Source organism: Ostrinia furnacalis, unplaced genomic scaffold (assembly GCF_004193835.3).
Source record: "Ostrinia furnacalis isolate ACB-3 unplaced genomic scaffold, ASM419383v2 OfSCF4314, whole genome shotgun sequence".
Classification (NCBI taxonomy): domain Eukaryota; kingdom Metazoa; phylum Arthropoda; class Insecta; order Lepidoptera; family Crambidae; genus Ostrinia; species Ostrinia furnacalis.
This window is the reverse complement of record NW_021134553.1, coordinates 102,978-125,028: the sequence shown is the minus strand read 5'-3', so window position 1 is coordinate 125,028 and position 22,051 is coordinate 102,978. Positions and strand designations below refer to the sequence as shown.

At 38.9% G+C, this 22,051-nt stretch overlaps 2 protein-coding genes across 2 annotated transcripts; both read left to right on the top strand.

The window, feature by feature from the left end:
• The first annotated feature begins 5,826 nt into the window (after positions 1-5,826).
• On the top strand, positions 5,827-6,170 carry LOC114359321 (spodomicin-like). Its single transcript, XM_028313650.1, has one exon. It carries the CDS (start codon positions 5,889-5,891, stop codon positions 6,078-6,080), a length of 192 nt encoding a protein of 63 aa, XP_028169451.1. The 5' UTR covers positions 5,827-5,888; the 3' UTR covers positions 6,081-6,170.
• Positions 6,171-10,856: 4,686 nt separating this feature from the next.
• On the top strand, positions 10,857-11,155 carry LOC114359322 (diapause-specific peptide-like). Its single transcript, XM_028313651.1, has one exon. It carries the CDS (start codon positions 10,926-10,928, stop codon positions 11,115-11,117), a length of 192 nt encoding a protein of 63 aa, XP_028169452.1. The 5' UTR covers positions 10,857-10,925; the 3' UTR covers positions 11,118-11,155.
• The last annotated feature ends 10,896 nt before the right edge of the window (positions 11,156-22,051 follow it).

Genomic DNA, 22,051 nt, shown 5'->3' with positions numbered 1-22,051 from the left:
CATGTTGCGAAGTGGAAAATAACAATAAAACTTTATTTAGTTTAACTTTTAGCATCAAAACCGATGAGGCAATATTCGCTTTAAGTATCAAAATTAAGTCAAACTTGTTGAGCCTCATAATGAGTGGACGAAAACATCTACTTCGTACGTTAATATTTTAATTACTTCGCTCTTATTGTCTTACAAACTTTTGAGCGCATTGTGCCGCCCCTAGCCTAATTAAGAAGGCTTTTAATTAAGCCCTTCCGTACATGCCATCACGAAGATTTCACACGCGTGTTTTCTGTGTAAGCCATGTTCAAAGTAAAGGCCATGTCAAATGAGTAACGAGGCGGGGAATATTAGATATTTTGCACACTCTAGACTTTTTTGAGCTAGCTTTATTTTATCCGTTGTCTTTAGTGAGTACGAATGTTGGTTTTTGTATGTGATTCTCAGGTGGGACGCATATAACGTAAGATTACTTTGTGTATTGAAAAACAAGAATGTATCTGGCTTTGTATTCTCCGTAATAGTGAAAGAAGACTTGCCACTTTGTGTCAATAAAGTACCTTATCATCATTTCAGCCGTAGGACGTCCACTGCCGAAGATAGACCTCCCCCAATGATTTCCATTATGGCCGGTTGGTAGCGACCTGCATACAGCGCCTTCCTGCTACCTTTATGAGGTCAAAAGGTACCTAATTCTTATTTGTTAAGTTAATAATAAGAAAATTTAAAAGTTGTCTTTTTTTGTCGTCAGTCTGACAATGGCCTAAAGGCCTGCAAGTCTCTGAACTGCCGAAAAGCTGAAGCCAACATGGGTCAAACAGAATTATAAATGTACAGAGATGTGGACGGTGAGATAATGCATGAGTTTATAACGATGAAAGTAGGTCATTTACATACGAGTACGTTTCAGTGAAGACAGAATGTTATTAGGCATCACGTTTTAATGTTAAACTAGCGATCGACCCCTGCTTCGTACGGGTAGATCATTATACTCAAAAACCTTCTTCTTGAATCACTCTACATATTAAAAGAAACCGCATCAAAATCTAAAGATTTAAGAATGCATAGGGACAGACAGCGGTAAGCAACTTTTTTTTTGTTTTAAGTTCCAACATCGCAACATGAAGCAAGCACAAATAAATTAAAGCCAATAAATATATTGAAGCCAATAAAAGTGTAGTTTCAGTAAAAAGTATTAGCCTGCAATAATTTCTTACTTCCATTTGAAACAATCATTACTAACTTTCAAAGCGATTTGTGATTTGACTGCAAAGACCACTTTGTTGGGCGAGGCATAGATGCCACATTAGCCTGCAATACACGTTGGCCGAGGGTCGCCGAGTGAATGCCAATACCAAGGTGTAGACAGTTGCATTGTCTTGCCGTCGCTCGGTGTCGTTCGCCTAGTATCCGAGGTAAGTCAACCGCCAACGTGTATAGACCTCATTTGGCGTAGCTTGTTACAACTTGCGATCACTCGCGACCACTTGCCACACTTCGGAACGTTGTCGGTTTTTCAGCACAGATCAAAGGCGCTCGCGCGCTGTCGCCCAATAGTGTTCACATGTTTGTCCGCGTATTTTGCATTGGTTTTCGACAAACTTGCCAAACGTCGAGGCAGTACCACTTGCCTTGTATTAATTTGACTACGCTCGCGTTTGGCCTAAGCTCAGCCAACGTGTATAGCAGGCATAACGAGTAGGTACAACACACTCAACTCAACTTAAATGTAGAGTATTATTGTTAGTTGTACCTACCTAGCATACCTACCCCAGGTTATGTTTTCAACTGCAGTATCATTTTTTATAAGTTGTGTAATGTACTTAATAGTGCTTAAAATAATATTTAATCGATGCTCAATTCACGAGTGAATAAATCTAAATAAAAAAACGACGGTATCTAAATATACCCAATGTTGCTCACCTTTTCCTTATGTGCGATTTTGGAACAATCTTATTATTATCTGTGCGTATCTACAGTCAAACATACTTAGTCTTACTTGTTTAAGAGATAAAAAAATTGGTTGCCATAATAAACACGCTCGAGCTATCTTGTATCTTTCCTCATACTTATCGTATATACCTAGCTATTTGTCTTACAACCGAGAACCGAGTAATGTATTTTATATTTTGAAGTGTATACATTTATTTAAAATCTACTCTCTACGTATCAAATGTATAACTGACTCGATCTGACTGAAAGCTGGGGAAATAATAATTTTTTAGGGTTCCGTAGTCCTGACAAGTTTCGCTGTGTCTGTCTGTCTGTCCGGGGTTTTGCTTGGAATTTTTGGTAAACTTTGTTGTCGATAAAACACGTAAGTCTGAAAGTACTCTTCAAAATGTGTGAGTAAGGGGTCTATGTAATCAGCTATCTACATTTGAATGCCTATAAATAGTTTCCCTTTCAAAGAAAATTATGTGAACCGCAAGCCTGCCTCCTTTAGAATTCAAGACAACTGATTATCAGTGAACAGGAAAAAATAACGGGTTTATACGACAGTTCCCTTTGTAATTGAAGAAATTATGTATAAGTTAGTGTGTGAAAGTGCAGTCAGTTAGGCTAATGAACTTCGCAATCGATTATAGGCTGTAGCACTGTTGATTGGTCAATCACCAATGGACATGAAAATAAAGGCTTTGTATTCTACTGAAATAGTTATTGATGAATAAAATTGTTCTTTACTAGGTACTGATAATTTCAAAACGAAATCTTTGTAATGGTGACCTACAAGGCTCTACGTTGATAAAATTGTATGAATAAAATACAATAATAACCTTCAATCCCAAATTCATTTTCCATGGACAAAAAGATACAACATTGTAATTTGCGTAATCGTACAATTAAATAGAAAAGAAATATTGTTTCTGTAATTAACTACAATAATGAATCCATTCTTCCAAGGGAATACTCTAACGAAAATCTGGCGGAAAATTGTAGGTAATCGCGAGATTTTTCTTGTGGGAACCCTTCTGTGTAATTAACGTCTTTGTTGAGCCCACGGCTCTTTGTTTGGCCGCGGAACAATAACAAAGGCAGCAGACAAGAGGGCCGAAAACAATGATGTCTGCTAAGTACAAAACGCTGAGTATTTTCATGATATCAAAAATCAATAATTTCATGAGGATATTGATGGAAGAATACGGTACTATATTAGTTCGTTCGTTTCAGCCGAAAGACGTCCACTGCTGGACAAAAGCCTCCCCTAAGGATTTCCACAAAGACCGGTCCTGCGCCGCTCGCATCCAGGCGCCTCCCACGACCTTCACCAGATCGTCGGTCCACCTAGTGGGAGGCCTGCCCACGCTACGTCTTCCGGCTCGTGGTCGCCACTCAAGAACTTTCCTGCCCCAGCGACCGTTAGCTCTACGAGCTATATGCCATGCCCACTGCCACTATTATAATTAAATTTTAATGTTTGCGTAGGTAGTATATAACCATGAATGCTTCTGGATTTTTTTATGAATGGATATTGGTTTTGTTAAAAGGGTTACTATGAGTAGTTTTTTCATTTCACTATAATCAGTCACATCGCTTTTTGATTAGTTATTTTCTTATAATAAATTTGTGTAAAATTAATAAACAGATTTTAGCGTTGTTACAGTTATGGAAACACAGACATGATAAAGGTCCTTCACCTTCCAAAACCAAACTTCTCCCTCTCATTATTCGTATGGACCCACCTAAGAACTTTATACGAAAATTATTCACTCCAACGGCTATCCATTGATAGTTTTTCATCTGGCAGACATAATGCTCGATTAACACTCCATAACGGTCAACCGGAAGTGTGGACGCCATGTTGGCTGAGAGATAGCGGAAATATATCGCCGGAAGTCGGCGGCCATTATTCAGAAAGGAAGCCTTCCGTTGTCACTTCATAAGTGCTCTTAATATTTCGGAGACGTAAAGGCCCGGTATACGATACGGTGGGAAAGTTATTAATGACTGTTTATATCGCATAATGAATAAAGGTTTGGTATTAAATATCTCATACGAGTATATTATGATACTAGCGGCCGCCCGTGGATCACGTTTTACCCCTTTAGGGGTGGAGTTTCGTAAAATCCTTTCTTAGCGGATGCCTACGTCATAACATCTACCTGCATACCAAATTTCAGCCCGATCCGTAAAGTTTTTGGTCTGTGCGTTGATAGATCACTATGATAGTCAGTCAGTCAGTCAGTCACCTTTGAGTTATTATTTTAGATAGATATACAATTTGTCTCTTTCTCTCGTTATGGATCATATTCTATTTTTTAAATTGAATTTATTATTAGTATTGGTTCCAAAACAAGTTTCGTCCAAAAAAAAAAGAAAAAGAACTAATTTTAACAGTGGTTTTTGAATGACTGTGGTGAAAAACAAATAATGTTCCGTAGAAAATACTCGAAAACATGAGACATTATTTTAATTCATGTAAATTATTACTACTTACATTTTTTTTCTCTTTATTTATTTATAGAGGGTTTTGTAAATTAATTAACATGCCACCCTCATTGTAGGTTACATAAAGTAGGTACATAAATACAATAAAATTATCTACGTTTTACACCCTTAACTACCATTTTGTAAAGCATTCGGGCTTCCCCGGTCTACTACATTATTTATACAAACATTTTTTCTACTGTAATTTATGTTCATTGACATAATTTACTAAGAAAGAACTACTTAAAAATGTATAGGTAGCTACTAACAGTATTAATTAACATCGTTTTCAGCCAAATGACGTCCACTGCTGGACAAAGGCCTCCCCCAAGGTTTTCCACAATGAACGGTCCTGCGCTGCCCGCATCCAGGCTCTTCCCGCGACCTTCACCAGATCGTCGGTCCACCTAGTAGGAGGCCTGCCCACGCTACGTCTTCCAGCCCGCGGTCGCCACTCGAAAACTTTCCTGCCCCAACGGCCATCGTCTCTACGAGCTATGTGCCCCGCCCACTGCCACTTGATTTTAGCAATTCTGCGAGCTATGTCGGTTACTTTGGTTCTCCTGCGGATCTCCTCATTTCTGATTCGATCATTCGATCGATTAATTAACATACTTAAAGATAAAAATAAAACATGCTTTAAAAATAATTACCTACCAAATGACAGTAATACACAGTAATTGCACTAACTCGGTCATTGCAGTGGAAAGTAAAAAGCCACCCTTTCTCTAACAGCTAGGGTTGCAATTTGAAAGAGAGTAGCGTTTCTTCACTTGCATTTTTATACTTATTAGGTAAATATACACCGTGAAATTTTAGTGGTTGTTTTCCCGCAGTAAAATGATTGTATCTTACTAGTACAATAGACTAAGGAAGTTTTTTTTAATTCAAATAAAAAATTAGCCTGTACGGAGCGTGTGCAATTCAGTTTATGCTGTAGGAATTATGGTATTACTTAGTGCGAGAGCTTCTTTTACTTTAAATATTGATTTCGGGAGGCAAGCAGTATCGAAGCAGAATCGCCATAATAATTATAACAAACTAAATAGCTTAATGTTGGTACAATATTTCTCTGACAGAGCGAAATTCACTCACTGTCATTTCATTCAGTCGCCTGCAAAAGCTATGTTGCATTTTTCTTTCTTTATTTCTTTTTAAATGGCGAAACATACAAAATAAAAGACAAAGCGATAATTAGTTGCTTTGTCGCAAAACCGGTTACGTCAAACGTATGTTTACCAAATCCAATGTTATGATATCCAAATAAACAAAACAATTTAGAGGTCGGACACAGGAAAATTGTATAACAAAAATATTAAATTGAGTAATAACCCGCAGACAAGTTTAGTGAGCCAGACGGGTTTGTTTTCCTTATGATTAGGTATAAATAGTGCAGATATGGGCGCAGACTTCACACATCAAATCTTCAGCTCTGTGGATTCGATTCTCCTGACTACAAAATAAACAAAATGGCCGCCATGAAGACCGCCCTGATGCTGCTGCTCGTCGCCTTCGCCTTGATGGTGGTGACGGAGGCCGCCGTCCGCGTCGGGCCCTGCGACCAGGTCTGCAGCCGCATCGACGCCGAGAAGGATGAGTGCTGCAGGGCCCATGGACACAGCGGATGGAGCAGCTGCAGTGGCGGGATGTATTGCTATTGACACCACAAGCACCAAGCCCAATTATAGTAAATATTTACGCTGACACAACTGGCATGGAAAAAGCACTGATTGAACCTACGGAATTGTTTAGAGTCTAAGAATTGTTAGCTTTAAGTTTTTTTTGTAAATGTTGAGTCAAAATAAAACCTATTTTGTCTTTAATTTTTGTTTTTAAATTCTTAAGACCTAAAACTCTTGAGCGACGACCTAGATGAAGGTGACGTAGGAATTATGAAAGCCACATGAAGGAATAGCATACTTCTGGCCTAGTCAGGGACATGTTAACTGGGACTGGGTCGACCTTCCAGCAGTGGGACAGAACAAAACTTGACTGGAACTTTTTCTTTACAAGTCTTCGAGACCCTCATCATCATCATTTCAGCCATAGGACATCCACTGCTGAACACAGGCCTCCCCCAATGACTTCCACATCGCACGGTTGGTAGCGGCCTGCATCCAGTGCCTTCCTGCTACCTTTATCAGGTCGTCGGTCCACCTTGTGTGTGGACGTCCCCCCACGCTACGTTTTTGGTACGCGGCCTCCATTCCAGAACCTTGCTGCCCCATCGGCCGTCAGTTCTGCGTACTATGTGCCCTGCCCACTGCCACTAATTCAGCTTGCTAATCCGTCGGGCTATGTCAGTGACTTTAGTTCGTTTACGAATCTCCTCATTTCTGATTCGATCTCGTAAAGAAACACCGAGCATAGCCCTCGAGACCCTAGTCCTGTTTAAAGAATGATCAAAAGGAGGTGACATGAGGTTTTTGAAAGCCACTTATAAGAATTAAAACTTTACAGGAATAGGTAGATTCTGGAGCGACCTTTTTGTCCTACAATGAGACAGAATAAAAAATAGCCATTTAACAAAACATAAACATGCACTTATTTGAGCTTAGCTGTGGCACATGAGTAACAAAAAATAACACGTAGATGTGTGCATGATTGTACTTGTATTAAATGTATGGAAGCTCGGAACATTGGATTTTTAGATATATCCAGTTTATTCTGTAACCTATTATGATTCTGCTTAATGGAGCTCTGAAGCACTTCTAGGATCAGTAACCAGTTTTACGATATTATCTTGTATAGTTTTTAATATCGTGTAGCTGTACTGGCTGGCTCCATCAAGCTGGAAACATTGAATTTTCAGGTAGATCCAGTTTATTCTGTAACCTTTTATTGATACCGTTTGAAAGAGCTCTTGGAGCACTTTCGGGATCATTATCCAGTTTTTATCTTGTATAGTTTAGAAATAATCGAGTGAAATCACCTTATTGTTTCCACCCTGAATACATTAACATTTGCAAACTAGTTCCGATGTATATTTATTTTATGTCGTATACACAACACACACACAAAATAAAGCAAAAAAATGTGTGTTTACATCGTGACATCCTTTAAACATGAGGAAAATATGTAAATAAAAGATTTTACTTGCTTAAGTTAAATTATAGTTTGTTTACAACAAACAGTTGTAGTTAAGGTAAGTGTCGGTATAACAAAAAATACAATTTGTTAGTAAAAATCATAATTGACACAGTCGGGTAAAAAAAAGAATAAGTTTTATACTCTAATTTACCTACTGTCACTTATGTAAGCAAAATGTAAATACGGTTTTTAATGATCTAAGACCTACATAATATTTTTTATATTTTTTATCTATACTTATAATAAATCTGTAGAGAGGTCAATTCTGTACATGAAATATATTTTCAAAATAACTATCAGAGGGTGATTAGTGATCGATACTGATGCCAAAAATGCAATCAGTAAAATTTTTGTCTGTCTGTCTGTCTGTCTGTCTGTCTGTCTGTCTGTCCGTCTGTATGTTCCTTATAGAAACAAAAACTACTCGACGGATTTTAACGAAACTTGGTACAATTATTCTTCATACTCCTGGGCAGGTTATAGTATACTTAGGAATTCCCACGGGATCGGGAATTAGCGGGAAAATCCTTTTGTAAGAAAAATCTGAACCGCTTAAGGTAGACGCTTGAAATTTGGCATGCAGGTACCTTAGTAAACTTAAAGCTTAGTTACAACAGGATATTGCAAAATTCTCACGGGAACGGGAGTTAGCGCGAAAAAAACATTTGTATGAAAAAATCTAAACCGCGTAAGATAGATGAAGGGGGTAAAACGGGATCCACGCGTACGAAGTCGCGGGCGGCCGCTCTCTAGTACAGAATAACGCAAGTATTTGACCGCACTTGACGGTGCTTACTTCACTCTCGCCTAGAAAAAGCCCGGATTATAGTGTTCTTACTTATTCTGTGGTTCGAGAAAGACAGAAGCAGCACAGAGTAAGTAATAGTACCAAGGCAGACAATTCATTGTCATTCATCCAGTCCCTAGCGCTTTGTCGCGCTCATCCCTGTCTCAAAAACCTGGATAAAAAAAACCTATGTCCTTTCCCGGGACTCAAACTATGTCTATAGTAAATATTATCTAAATCGGTACAGTGATTTAAGTGTGAAGAGGTAAGTAAGACACAAAGTACTTTCGCATTTACTCGTATTAACACAAATGTGGATGTCGCCTCACCCAACCAAATGCGATGTGTAGCACTGATGTAGGTACATCATCGTCAAAATACAAGGTGATTTACAAAATCACCTTGTATCATCATTTTAATTTTTCAATTTTCATACAAAATAAATTTTATAAAATCCTATTTGTATGAAAAATAAAATAATTAAAATGAAGATGTCAATTTTCTGACTTCACCATACCATTTATATGACCATGTTAACATGGGCTAGTGTTGGCTCATATACCCATTTACCTAACACCCAGTATAGCTTGGCCGTTTCGTTAGTAGGTACAAGAAACACGAAGAAAAGTATGAACAATCAATAAAATTATTACCTTGTAGCCCATGTATACGATACGATAGAGAAACGGCCATACCCCATTTTGCCTAAGGTCTACTACAGTTAGGGCGTGTAGAGTTGCAACCTGGCTCTACCTGAGATCTGATAACTTTAGATGAAAAATTTTTGGTGGGATATCATTTTTCGGAGTAATCCCGCTGGTTCACTCAGTTTTTTCTTTATTTACCAAATAATATTACAGAAAATTAATTTGTTATGACAGCATTCAGGAGACAACTAAGGTTTGTGTTGATGCTGTTGCAGTTCTACATCGAAACTTACAAAGAATACGTTGCAATGTCCATACAAAATTACCCCAATTTGGACAGACAATAACTAATTTTACTGACAGAAACACCTTTAATCATCCCGAAGACATAAATTGAGAAGCAAATGCGTTTTAAGTTTATATTTAATATTAATTGGCGTTATATTATATTATATTATTTAAGCTCCGAGCGTTACTCGAGAGTTCGATCCCCCAGTGCTCGCCTTCGCAAATGACTTAAAGCACAGACCATGGCACAACTCATAACTACTCCCTCGAGACGCGTCAGGCTAATGACGAGCCTCCGCTAGACACGCGCCGGGCACGTGCCGGGATAACCCTAACTTTACCTATGTACGGTAAGTGCACTTTTTGGCAATTGTTAGTTCAGCACCCAGTGGGCGCTATACCAGGCCTGTTCATCTCCGCGAGTTTACATCGAAAACAAAACACGCACGATGGCCCACCTACCGGATACTATTCGACAAGGCCTTACATACGAGCGAACATTGACTCACGCACGCGTATTCTTGTGTATGATGGAAGAAAATAAAGAAAATGGTGTACTAAATACTGTGCAGTATTTAACTGCCTAAATAATAATAAAAACAGAATGTACTTTTTTAAGTTGCCTCAAGACACTTAGAGGTAAATAAGTAGTTAATATTATTCATGATAATTCATGCTAAATCATGTATTCCCTCCGCCATTTTCCGCAGTTTGGCACCTCACGTCACATCATTTTACCGAAGTCAGCCCTATAGCTTCGGCGCAGTGCCGATCACTGACGTTTGACAACAAAATGGTGCTTGACTCTTGAGACAGGCTAAATTACACCATATTGTTAATGACATTGAGCATACATTTTTTTAAATACCTTCGCAAAGTAAAACTTCTGTACGTAGTACTTATTATTATACTGTGGCTATACATACAACTACTCGTGAGAATATTTTTTATTGCCCATTTGGTATACAGAAACAAACAAAAGGTACTTATAATATGGAATAAAATATCATGAATTCTAACCTAGATGGATTAAGGTAGCATGAAGCTGGTAATATAGAGAAAATACATAGATTGTGATATGCCTCTTATTTACTAACTAGCTTACCGCCCGCTGCTTCACCCGCGCGGAATCGCTTGCCGTAGGACATTTGAAGGATGCTAAGTTGACTCATGCATTGTTATTTTCATTTAAACACATTTTAAATTATAGGTACTTATATATTTTTTAATTTCCGCTGTAAACAGAATGCATTATCCAGTAACAGGTACAACAAATAAATAATGATCGCAAAGGTAAATAAGAGATAATAATAACTAATGAACTCCAACATAACAACGGGACACTAAAACGTGCTAAAAATGTAATATTACCTATATATACATTCAACTAATATTTAGTTAGTAGAAAAATAATGATAGCCTCACGATAACCCAATACTTGTATCTGTATAACATTGGACACCTGTAATGTCATAAGTGTCGAAAACAAACATAACCTCCCGATAACCTTCCGACAAAAAACAGGAAAGCAATAATAAAAACAAAATTGGTGTAATAACCCAAACACAAATGTCATATCAGACCATTTTCCTGCACTTAAAAGTTAGTATAAATAGCAGAGATTCATTCGAAGACTTCACACATCGACTCTTCATCTCTGTGGAATCGATTCTCCTGACTTCAAAATAAACAAAATGGCCGCCATGAAGACCGCCCTGATGCTGCTGCTCGTCGCCTTCGCCTTGATGGTGGTGACGGAGGCCTCCGTCCGCGTCGGGCCCTGCGACCAGGTCTGCAGCCGTATCGACGCCGAGAAGGACGAGTGCTGCAGGGCCCATGGACACAGCGGATGGAGCAGCTGCAGTGGCGGGATGTATTGTAACTGACACTACAATCACCAAGCTCAAACAAACATAATCCTGACGAAAAATCGCTAACGAAACAAGGCACCGTGTTTACTATCTACTTAAATGCAGGAGCATCAGCGTCTTTCTTTGAAAATCTAACATAAGCTTTATATATAGAGTAACACAAAAGAAACTGTATGAACTGAGTTTTAAAATTGTATGTTTTATTTGTAAAAATACATTTTTTAACAAAATTTTTGTCTTTCAAACACACAATTTGATATCCAGTGTCATCCAAAATCAACGTCGTTTGACAGCTCGTGGTAGTTGCTCTATTCCGAAGGTAAATTAACTTTATTTTGACACCCAGCTCTTACGCAAGCTTTTATTTTTATTTCTATCAGGTCCAATTTGAAAAATTATTATTTTTTGTAGTTTCACCTATTTTCATGTACAGTTTATCGTGACTCACACTGTATAGCCCATTTATCGAGGAAGGCTTTAGCCTACAAACAATAGGGACGGAGCGGTAAAGAAAAAAGTTCCAAAAACGGGAAATACTTAATAATATTTTGAACTATTTTCACGCGCACGAAGACGCGGGCACAGCTCCTAACTTATATTTGCCTTAAATTTTTCCAACAACAATGACATCAAAATGTTAATCGAGCATTATTGTAACTCGTTTTGTATAATTATTTATTTTGGATACATTAACTTATAGGTACTTTCTTTATCAATGCAATCCCTTAGGCCTAAACACTTCTTTTTCCTTATTTAAATTAATGAAGTCAGTAAATTGATAACAATGTTTGCTTAACACTAACACCTAAGAGGTTGCGCAAGCGTTGAATCTAGTGTCGTATACAAACCACCATTAATAATCAATATGAATCAGCGCAGATGCGACACAAAAAGTGTCTACATCTAGACGCTTATTGAAAGAAAGAAAGACAATATTTTTATTTAGTCCAAATATCCTTAGACTACTTACAACATAGTTACTTACATAGTTTAATTTGAACCAAATTAATGGCAGCCACTCAGTATGTGTTATGCTCTAGGTTTGCGTCCAGTGGGCTGAGTGTGAGTTTACATCAAACGCGCTCACTAGTGAGCCCGTTTGAAAATTGTATGAACATTTTAGTTTTTGATAGTTTCCCGCTAGGGGCGCTGTACAATCCGTGCTCACTAGTGAGCGCGTTTGAAAAAAACTCACACTCAGCCCTCTGTTGATTCTCTGCGTATTCGTCTCCGATCAAAACGTATGCGCTATCGGTAACCGAAAACTAAAAGTAGTGGACGACCCAAGCTACTTTTTAATTTTGCCGGAAACTCGGTTTGCCGTGTTCCACCAATGTGTCTGTCAATGGTCTGTGATATTTTTATTATTCTGTATAATGGCTTCAATGGTGCGTATCTCAAGAAACCCTTTGCTAAGCCAGGGTTTCTTTTTTTACATAAATTCGAATAGTTTCAACTTGGGCTGACGATGAGTGAGATAGGGAGGCGAATAGGGGAATTTTCGGCAATACTCGAGCATGGCAGTTTAAGATATGAGAGATACCTTAGACCTAATAGAACAACCTTGTAAAGTATTTAGCTCTATATGTAGTGACGCGCGCCTAGGATAGACGATCAGATTAGTAAAAAAAAAATGGATAGTCTGGAATACTCGAGCGAGTCAGATTAGATATTGGTGTTTAAAGACTAAATTTAACTAATCTGACGATAAGTCCTTGACGACGCCGAGTTATAGGGTCGCGAACTTGTAAAAAAAAACGTTAATCCGGCATTCTCGAGCGCGATTTTTTATTTTTTATTTTGAAGAATATAATCTAAAACTTACTAAAAATACAAAATCTGCCGGTTTCCGCATGACCGGAAGTGTGGAGAAGCCATTTCGTCTTCCTAAGAACGCGTTACGGCATATAAGTCGCGAACGATACATTTCACAAAAAAAAAGTTTAAATAAACATTTACGTTGGTTGTATCTATCGCTTTATTGACATTCTTAAATTCCCCATTTTATCAAGGAGAAAGAAAGGAAAAAAAAGAAACCAAAAAACCTTTTTCGGTCAGATTAAGAGAACCCACCAACATTTTTGTCAGATTAAAAAAATATGCTTTTAGGATACCGAGATAAACCTCCCCTATGAAAATCTGACGCGCTCGAGTATTAAAAAAAAACTTTTTTTTTTGCATTTTCAAAAATTCATCGTAACTTATCGTCACGCCGAAATCGTCAGTTTTTTTAAAGGGAGCTTCCTTGGGTGGGGCCTACTTAACACCCCTTCCGAAAATCGGACGCGCTCGAGTAATTTTTTTTTTCATTTTTGACTACTTTATATGCCTAATCTGCCGGTTTGCGTGGTGGGGACCACGCAAACCGGCAGATTAGTATACCTACCGTTGTTATCAGAGGCACTCGGGGCATACGTAGTATGAATATCTGACGCGCTCGAGAATGCCCAAGTAACTGTTTTTTTTAACATTTTTGAAAAACCGTACACGCCAAACCCACCACCAAAATGTTTTTTGCCATACGAGCTTTTCTTTTCGAAATTATTTTATCTTTCGATTTTGATAGGTCTCGACGGCGCCGTTGAATTACGCCATTTAGCTACCTCGCCTCCCTAACTAAGAGGAACGTGCCTCGTTTGGACTGAAACATTTTTAATGAATAAGTTAGTTTATTACATAAATAACTTAAAAATATGGTATAAAACTTTCACAAACACAAATTTATTCTATGATAATAATTTCGCAATTTTCGGCTTTAACATCAAACGTAAACAATCAACAAGTAAGTTTGACATTTTGTTTTGTTTGTAAGAGCACAGATTATGACGTATATGCTATGAATTAGAGATTTTTGGTTTTTAACGTAAAATATACCTTAAATAATTTAGATTAGGACATTTTAGCTAAAGATACATTTAATAATAATTATAACCTTTGAACCAAAATCCCAATATTTTAAATAAAAAACTTGAATCGAAAAACTCGACTAACATTTTGCTGCGTGTGTCAATCTCTAGGCCGCCTCACTGTTCACTTGTCATCACTCGTGCTGAGAAATGTTTACAGAATGCCGAATCAAGGTCATTCTGTGAGTATGTGAAGGGACCGTGGATATTGTTGAGAGAAGTGAGTTTTTGTTAGAATTTTATAAAATCGACACACAGTATAACCAAGGTTTTCGGTCACCGACAAAAAGACTCGGTTTCCTGTGATGGTATGCCGTGTCGGCAACAAGTGTCTACGTTTGGCAGCGTCTTAAATTGTATTTCCACTACTTAAGTAGGTTACCTAATTCTCAAAACTTAATGGCAAAAACAGGAAAAGTTAATCGAAAAACAGAATGAAGGTGCGTTCTAATCTAATCTAACAGCAATTTACCTGAAGTGTAATTGGTATAAAAAGAAAGATTTCAGCTGAAGACTTCACACAACGCATTTGCCTGTTACTGGAATAGTTTATCCTGCAAGAAAACAACAATGGCCGTTATCAAGACTACCTTACTGCTGCTGCTCGTAGCACTCGCTGCGGTGGCTCTGGTGGAGGCCGACTATCGCTACAGAGCGTGCGATGAGGTCTGCAACCGCATCGATCGCGAAAAGGACGCGTGCTGCAAGGCGAACAATTTTAACGGCTGGAGCAAATGTATCGGCAGTCAAATGTACTGTAGGTACTAGCACAAACATCAGCAATGCATCAACAGCGACAGACCATCCGTTGCCAAAACTCCGTGACCTAAGCTTATATTCTGAGTGGACCTTACTGGAATTTCTCGTTTCCATTAAATGTATGTAAAAAAATACATTTGTCTTTCATAACACTAACAAAATTAATAAATTTTCTTTCAACGTCATATTTTTTAGTATTTTAATGTTCCGAAAAAAATCCTGATAATTAAGGTGTTTTATTACCAATTTTACTATTATAAATTTTATTGTCTTGCCAATATAAATAGGTACTTTGTAATAATGATTAATAGGGACGTAATAATATGACAGATGAAGATTTAAAGCCTACAGTGTATTTACCATGTTCTTACATTAGGTTTCGTTAGATGAGGCTCGCTAAACTACGTTCTATTTTAATTATTAAAGTAAATACAACAATAGGGACAACTTTTGATACACTATCCAAAATATAAAGATGTAAAATTACATTTTTTTTTAGAGAAAGCCACATTATTAATTGTGAGTACCCTAGACTGTTACTAATCTGAAATTTGAACTTTCTGTGTCAAAACGAAATTCACGCGGGCTAAGCAGCGGGCAAAAGGTCGTAAAAATATATATTGAATAACAATAATAATTATACATATTATTGTTCGCATTAATCTACACTCCCCACGAAGATGTTTTACACTTTTTGTATTCAGTTGCGGCAGTTGCTTCCACTTGACGCCTATTCGTCTTCGATGAAATAGTTTTCGGTGTCAGTAGCCGAACACTAAAAGTACAGTCACGGAATGAAAAGGTTCGTCAGTTTTCAAATTGATTCCTTCAACGAATCGCGAGCACATATTACCTTTTGAAACTATGTTACAGAATAATCTCGAGTTAGAGAAAATAATCTTTAAATGTTCGTCAGTAAAATTCAAAATTATTCAGATCAAAGTTGTTTGACGATTTAACTTGACAAGAAGATTATTATGATTGATAAACTAAAACCTTCTTGTTGGTTCAACCTGTCATTATCTATTAAATAAAAAAACTACATTTTGTAACATTGCACTGATGAGATAGAAAAATAAACAAGCAAAAAAAACCTTATTCGTTAGCAACCGTCATATTTATTTAAATGTTAGCAGCACTGTTTCTTGCACGGTTATGTTGGCAGGTTTGACTCTTACAGTACCTAGTGCAAACGAAAACCGACACTAAGGTGACGAACCTTTTCATTCCGCGACTGTACTTAGGGTTTATTCGACCAAACAAGAGTAAATATTAATCTCAAAATAAACTTGTCATTTTGACTTGATTACACAGGCTACTTTTAAATTTCATTTCTATTGTACCTACTGGTAACGCAAATTCACAAAACCTGAAAGTCACAAACAGGAAAAGTTAATGGAAAAATGGAACGTATGTTGTAATTTAATTGAACTGCAATTTACCTGAAGTACAATAATTGGTATAAATAAGAAAGCTGCAGCTGAAAACTTCTCACAACACAACTGTTGCCTGTAACTGAAATCGTTAACAAGAAAACAGCAATGGCCGTTATCAAGACTACCTTACTGCTGCTGCTCGTACCATTCGCAATGATGGCGTTACGGAGGCCGCGATTAATCGCGTCAGGGAGTGCGACGGGGCCTGCAACCGTCCCGACGTCGATAAGAATGAGTGCTGAAGGGCCCATGGATACATCGACTGGAGCAGATGTACTTCTGGCGAAATGTACTGTTACTACTGACACCAAAAACACCAGCAATGCAACATCAGCGACAGACCATCCGTTGCCAAAACTCCGTGACAGCTCAAGCTTAAACTTATATTCTGAGTGGAACTTACCGATACTAGATTCTTTCAATTGCAATAATGTCTCAATTTTTTTAATCTTTTGCCATTCATATTCGTATGAAATTAATAAATTCTCTTTCTATGATATTTATTAATGTTTCATGGTCATGATATTTTGGTGTAGGTATATTATCAATTACACACCTACTATTATATACTTTATAAGATAATGTTTGTTAGCGACGCGCCTAAAATTTACANACTTGGCTAGTTTTTTACAGAATGTTTTTGGTGGGATTCTTTATACAAATTAGAAGTCAGAACTATCGGCCAACTAAAAGTCTGTAATGATACGCCATATTCATTTGCGGGAAGAAATCGGCCGACTAAAAGGCAGTAGTCTAGAGTTTAAATGATAGGGCATTTTTATTTTCGGGAAGAATAACATTGTTTCGATATTTGGGAGTAAGATAGCCAGTTCCTCTGGTTGAGGATTTCATGAGGGATTTCACGTGAAGCTTGCTTCTACCTTCGGCCTGATTATCACTCCATCAGGTGAAATGCAGCCCGCAGGACATAGCTTCTTTGAATTGAATGAAAAATGACTTGCATCTATTCTTAAATTTTCAATCGAAGCACATCAAACTAAACACGAGCAATACGAGCATATTATGTAATTTAATTAAGAGCAGTTTTACTATAAAGTATAGACTGATATAGTGCTCTCGACTACAAATATTTATGATTAGCATCCTTTTAAATTAGACTCAAGATCTAAACTTAGCTATGACATAATCTAATTTTTTCCCGTGTTACATTCAATTGTTATCCACCATCTAATCTAGATTATTATTCTTAACTCCTATCCCACGTATTGTTAAGAGCATTGTTATAAATACTTAATTACTTTGTGTAATCGAATGTCCCAATTTAAGATTACTTGTGTTTTGAGCAACCATCTTTGTTAGCTATACTAAATTTTNTTGAAAAACCCCTACATCAGATGCTGAGATATGTAGTTGACTCATCAAGGATTGGCGCTCCCTTTGATTTTTAACACACTCCGACAGCAAGTGTTGCACATCTTCTACCGTATTACAAATTGAACAGTTTGGGGAGTCAGACTTTTTCATTAGATGTGCAAACTTGTTAGACGGAATGTGCCCAGAACGAAGTCTGAACAGGAGAACCATAACTTTTCTACTTAAATCTACATTTGTGAACCACGGTATACGAGAAGGCTCACTTACTATGGTCCTAACCAGAGGTTAACCGCACCGTAGTCTCATCTAGGATTTCTATAGCACGTTTATCGCTAGGACTACTATGAAGTTTCTTTTCTATGCCAATGGAGTCTAATTTGTAGTAGTTTTTAACCAGATGTTCTAAATTATTGTCCAACTGGTCATCTTCAACTTGATTTACATGATTGACAAATTCTACCGAACTAGCCGTGTTGCCCATAAAACCAAAAAGTACCCAGCCCAAAGGGGTAAGGGCAGCGGCAGGCTCAGATTTTGTACCACGACGTACGCTTTGGGTCAAGAGAAGATGCCAGTTGTCCGTTCCTATAAGGCATGTTGGTTGAGCGTTCCCATAAGCTAAGACGTCGGCTAAATCTGTAAGGTGACTGAATCGCTGGACATCATCAAAGCTGGCAGTTTGCGCGCTGAGATTGAGATTGGGGATAGAACGGGCGCGAATCTCGAAAGTGTCTGAGCTATACCGGCCTCTCACTTTAATATTAACAAAAGAGACGTCCGACAATTTAGTGAGACCCCCGATGCAATTAATTCTCACGAGGTTCTCTCGGTCCCTCATCCTCTAGTGCATTAGCAACTGATCTATCCAACAACGTCGCGGAACTACCGTCATCCAATAGCGCAAAGGTATCGACACTACCCTTTTTACCTGAAAGCGTCACGGGAATAATCTTGAGTAGGGGTTGTCGCTTACTAACGATCGGTGCAGCGTTATGCGCTACGATGGCAGCTTGCTCTTCCGGTTGAGTCGTGAAAGCCGACAGGTCGGACCTAAGCTTGTGAAGTAACGTATGATGTCTACGATTCGCCACGCAGCCATCAACTTCACATTGCTTTTTACAGTTTTTATACAGATGAGAGCCCTTCCTTAAACATTTGCGGCAAACCTTATTATCCATGACCCAATGCCACCGATCATCTACACCAAGCGATTTGAATCCTATACATTCGCTTACCTCGTGCGTACCGGTTGCGCAATATTTACACAATGATTCGGAACTTTTTGGTTGACTAGGCGAACTAGACGAAACTACATTCTGATAAATTTTGTCTTTGGTCTTGACAGGCTGACTTTGACTTTTGACAAACGTCGGCTCTGACATGACAATGCCAAATTTCGTTTGTAAATTTGCTTAGTTTTCCAAAAAGTCCGACAAAATTTCTAATTTAAATTTGCCAGAGCCAACTCTTGCCACCGCAAAGTCAGCCCATCTAGACCTGAGAAGCGGGGTCAATTTAGTAATGATGGAGTTGGATAACTCTGGCGAGGCGAGATATTCACTTTGATTGAGTAGGCGAACTAGATCAATACAATTGCGAACACGACAGGCAAAAGTAGGTATTCAATTCGCGCGAGTTGTCATAAAGACCGAGTTTAGGAAGGGCTCTTACCATGGCAAGCTGGTGAAGAATGATGACTTCAGGCTGTGCAAATCTAACCTCAAGAGCCTTCATTATCTGGTCCGGATCATCAGCAGCAACCAAGCGCACTGCGACGGCCTCCTTAGCAGCTCCACACAGTGCAGCGCTAAGTCTGGCAACATTTTCGCTTGGGGTGAAGTGTGCCTTCGACTGGTCGTACGCCTTCTTGAAAATGAACCAGTCCGCGACGCGCCCGTCAAAGGATGATGGGCAAAAATGTATGGAAAGTGGTACCCGCTCCAATAGCCATAACCAATATATATTTTAAAAGGCCTTTAGATGTAGGAAAATGTCTGCTATGGGGCCAGTTCTAATTCACGTTTTGAAAGCAGTAATTCCACTAAGTATTATAATGAAAGTATAACACAATCATCCATGTATACGAGTATGTATTATGACTACAATCTATTAATATAACTAAAAGAAGCATTGAAAAGGAAAGGATTATATCTACGATGAACTACCCAAGCTATTAGCCCTTTATTCGCTTTCATCATCATCATCTTGATCATTTTAGCCATAGGACGTCCATTTGAACATAGGCCTCCCCCAATGATTTCCACAATGGCCGGTTGGTGGCGGCCTGCATCCAGCGCCTTCCCGCTACCTTTATGAGGTCGTCGGTCCATCTTGTGGGTGGACTTATTGGGTCTTGTGGGTTAATTCGCTTTAGCAACCCATAATAAAACCCTTAAGAAGTAATAAAACTTTAACCCCTTTATTAATAAAAGTTACACCCTAGTCGAACTCTGGCTTAATTGTCATTTGGTGTCAATCCAAGGTTCTTCCTAGGTGTAACTTTTTATTAATAAGGGGGTAGTACTTCTTTAAATAAAAATATTTATTTCACAATTATCCCCATCAATAATTATAGAGTTAAGGAAGGATGCTGGAGCAGTAAACCCTTCCTGCCTCGCATAACCTAAGTACCATACGATGGACACGTATGATACTTCTTCTTCTTCTTCCTCGGTCCCAGGATCGTGACCACAGATAGTGTTCCTCCACAGGCTGCGGTCATAAGCTGTGTGGACCGCACGATGCAAACTCCCGCCCACCGTCTTCCTCACCGCGTCCGACCATATTATTATCGTCAGTGCCCTGCCCCGAGCGCGTCCCCCTTCATACTGTATGATACTTAGGTTACACAAAAAGTATCTTTATCTTCGAACGCAACCAGATCTGAGGCTGGTGGCCATAGTAAATGTTGTTCGTCTTGGTAAGACCTTTCAAATGACACTACAAACATAACTATTGAAGCCGGGTACCATTCTGCAAAAAAGTATGTATATCTTCGTACACAACCAGATCTGAGGCTGGTGGTCATAGTAAAAGTTGTTCATCTTGGTAAGACCTTTCAAACGATACTAGACACATATCTATTGGAGCCGGGTACCAATTTGCCCATTGTCCTTTAAGGAGTTCACAAACCTGTGTAGGCCGCTTAAGGTCCGCAATTGCGTTAGCCAGCTGATAAATCTGTGTACCCTCATGATCAGTCTTTTTATTTTGGTAGCAATTACAATGATGTTCTTTACGTGTGCCTAAATCTATGTGTTGTGTGGTTGGCTCAGCTGGCACAACTAACGCTGATTGCGAACATGTAGCCATCGGTAGCGCTGTGTAGACTCCACCAGCAGTGGCGGATGGCGCCGGCCGTGGCGGTGGCTGCGGCTCCGCAGGGACCGGTAACGCAGTGTAGGCGGCTCCATCTGCTGTGGCGGGTGGCGCCGGCCGCGGCGGTGGCTGCGGCTTAACGTTAGGAAACGGTTCCCTGTCGAGTAATGCATTAGCGTTATAATCTGTGTCCTGAGTTGTCGACTGTGCCAGCCAACGTTCTACGCTCGACCTAGAATTACTAAGAGACCTTTGAGAGGAGCTGGCTGCTATGGCGGCCAGCTCGGCCTGTAATTCCAAGTTAGCAATATCACACTCACGTTCTCGCTCGCGCTCAAGCTGGGCACGCTCGCGCTCAAGCTGGGCACGCTCTCGCTCTGCGTCGAGCTGTGCTAGGCGTCGAGCGTGCTCCGCTTTTGCAGTTAAAATGCGAGCCTTCATAGTACTGATAGAGCGATTAGAACGCGCACTCTTAGGAACTGATGTAATACTAGCGGGAGATGGTGTCGTAGACGGGCCCGCCGTCTCCGGGACGACGCTGGAGGCGCCGTCTTCCGAGGTCTGTTGCTCATTTAGTTGGTTTGACATTCTCCTGCTGAGGGTAGAGTGAATTGTGTGAAGGAAGTAATATAAAGTTAATATGATGGGATATGATTAATTCAAATGTTCCTAGAGATAGGAGGTTTGTAAAGGGATAAAAATATTAAATGACAATATCTACGCTAATAATTTTAAATTCCATTATGTCTCATTTATAGATTTTTTGATAGTTTCTGAGATCTCGTGTTTGAGATCCTGGATATTGAAGAAGTCGATCGCAGTCTCAGCAGAATCTATCTTGACCCCCTGTTCAGAATAGGCTGAATTTATGTATCTGATAACGGTCTGGTTGAGTGAATTCCACGCTGCTACGGGATCCTTATTTTTGAGCTGTTCCCATTTTTTTGGATAGGCTTGGGGATTCGTATCATATAAACTGTTGAGATAAAGGGGCCTTAATGTATTGACAAAGAGATTTCGAGGACAATGTATTTTAGGTAGATGGGGAAACTTTTTTGTGAACGAGTTTTCTTCTACAAATCCTTGATTCTCCTCATGTTCTCTAATCTCATCCTCTTGATACGAAGAACCAGTAGGGATAGGATAAGATACCTGATAGTTGGGTGAAGCTTCATCATCGTCGGTGGAGTCCTCT

Bases quoted from the DNA above. Each gene is read 5' to 3' on its own strand.
- LOC114359322 (XM_028313651.1), top strand. From the start codon at position 10,926: ATGGCCGCCATGAAGACCGCCCTGATGCTGCTGCTCGTCGCCTTCGCC.
- LOC114359321 (XM_028313650.1), top strand. From the start codon at position 5,889: ATGGCCGCCATGAAGACCGCCCTGATGCTGCTGCTCGTCGCCTTCGCC.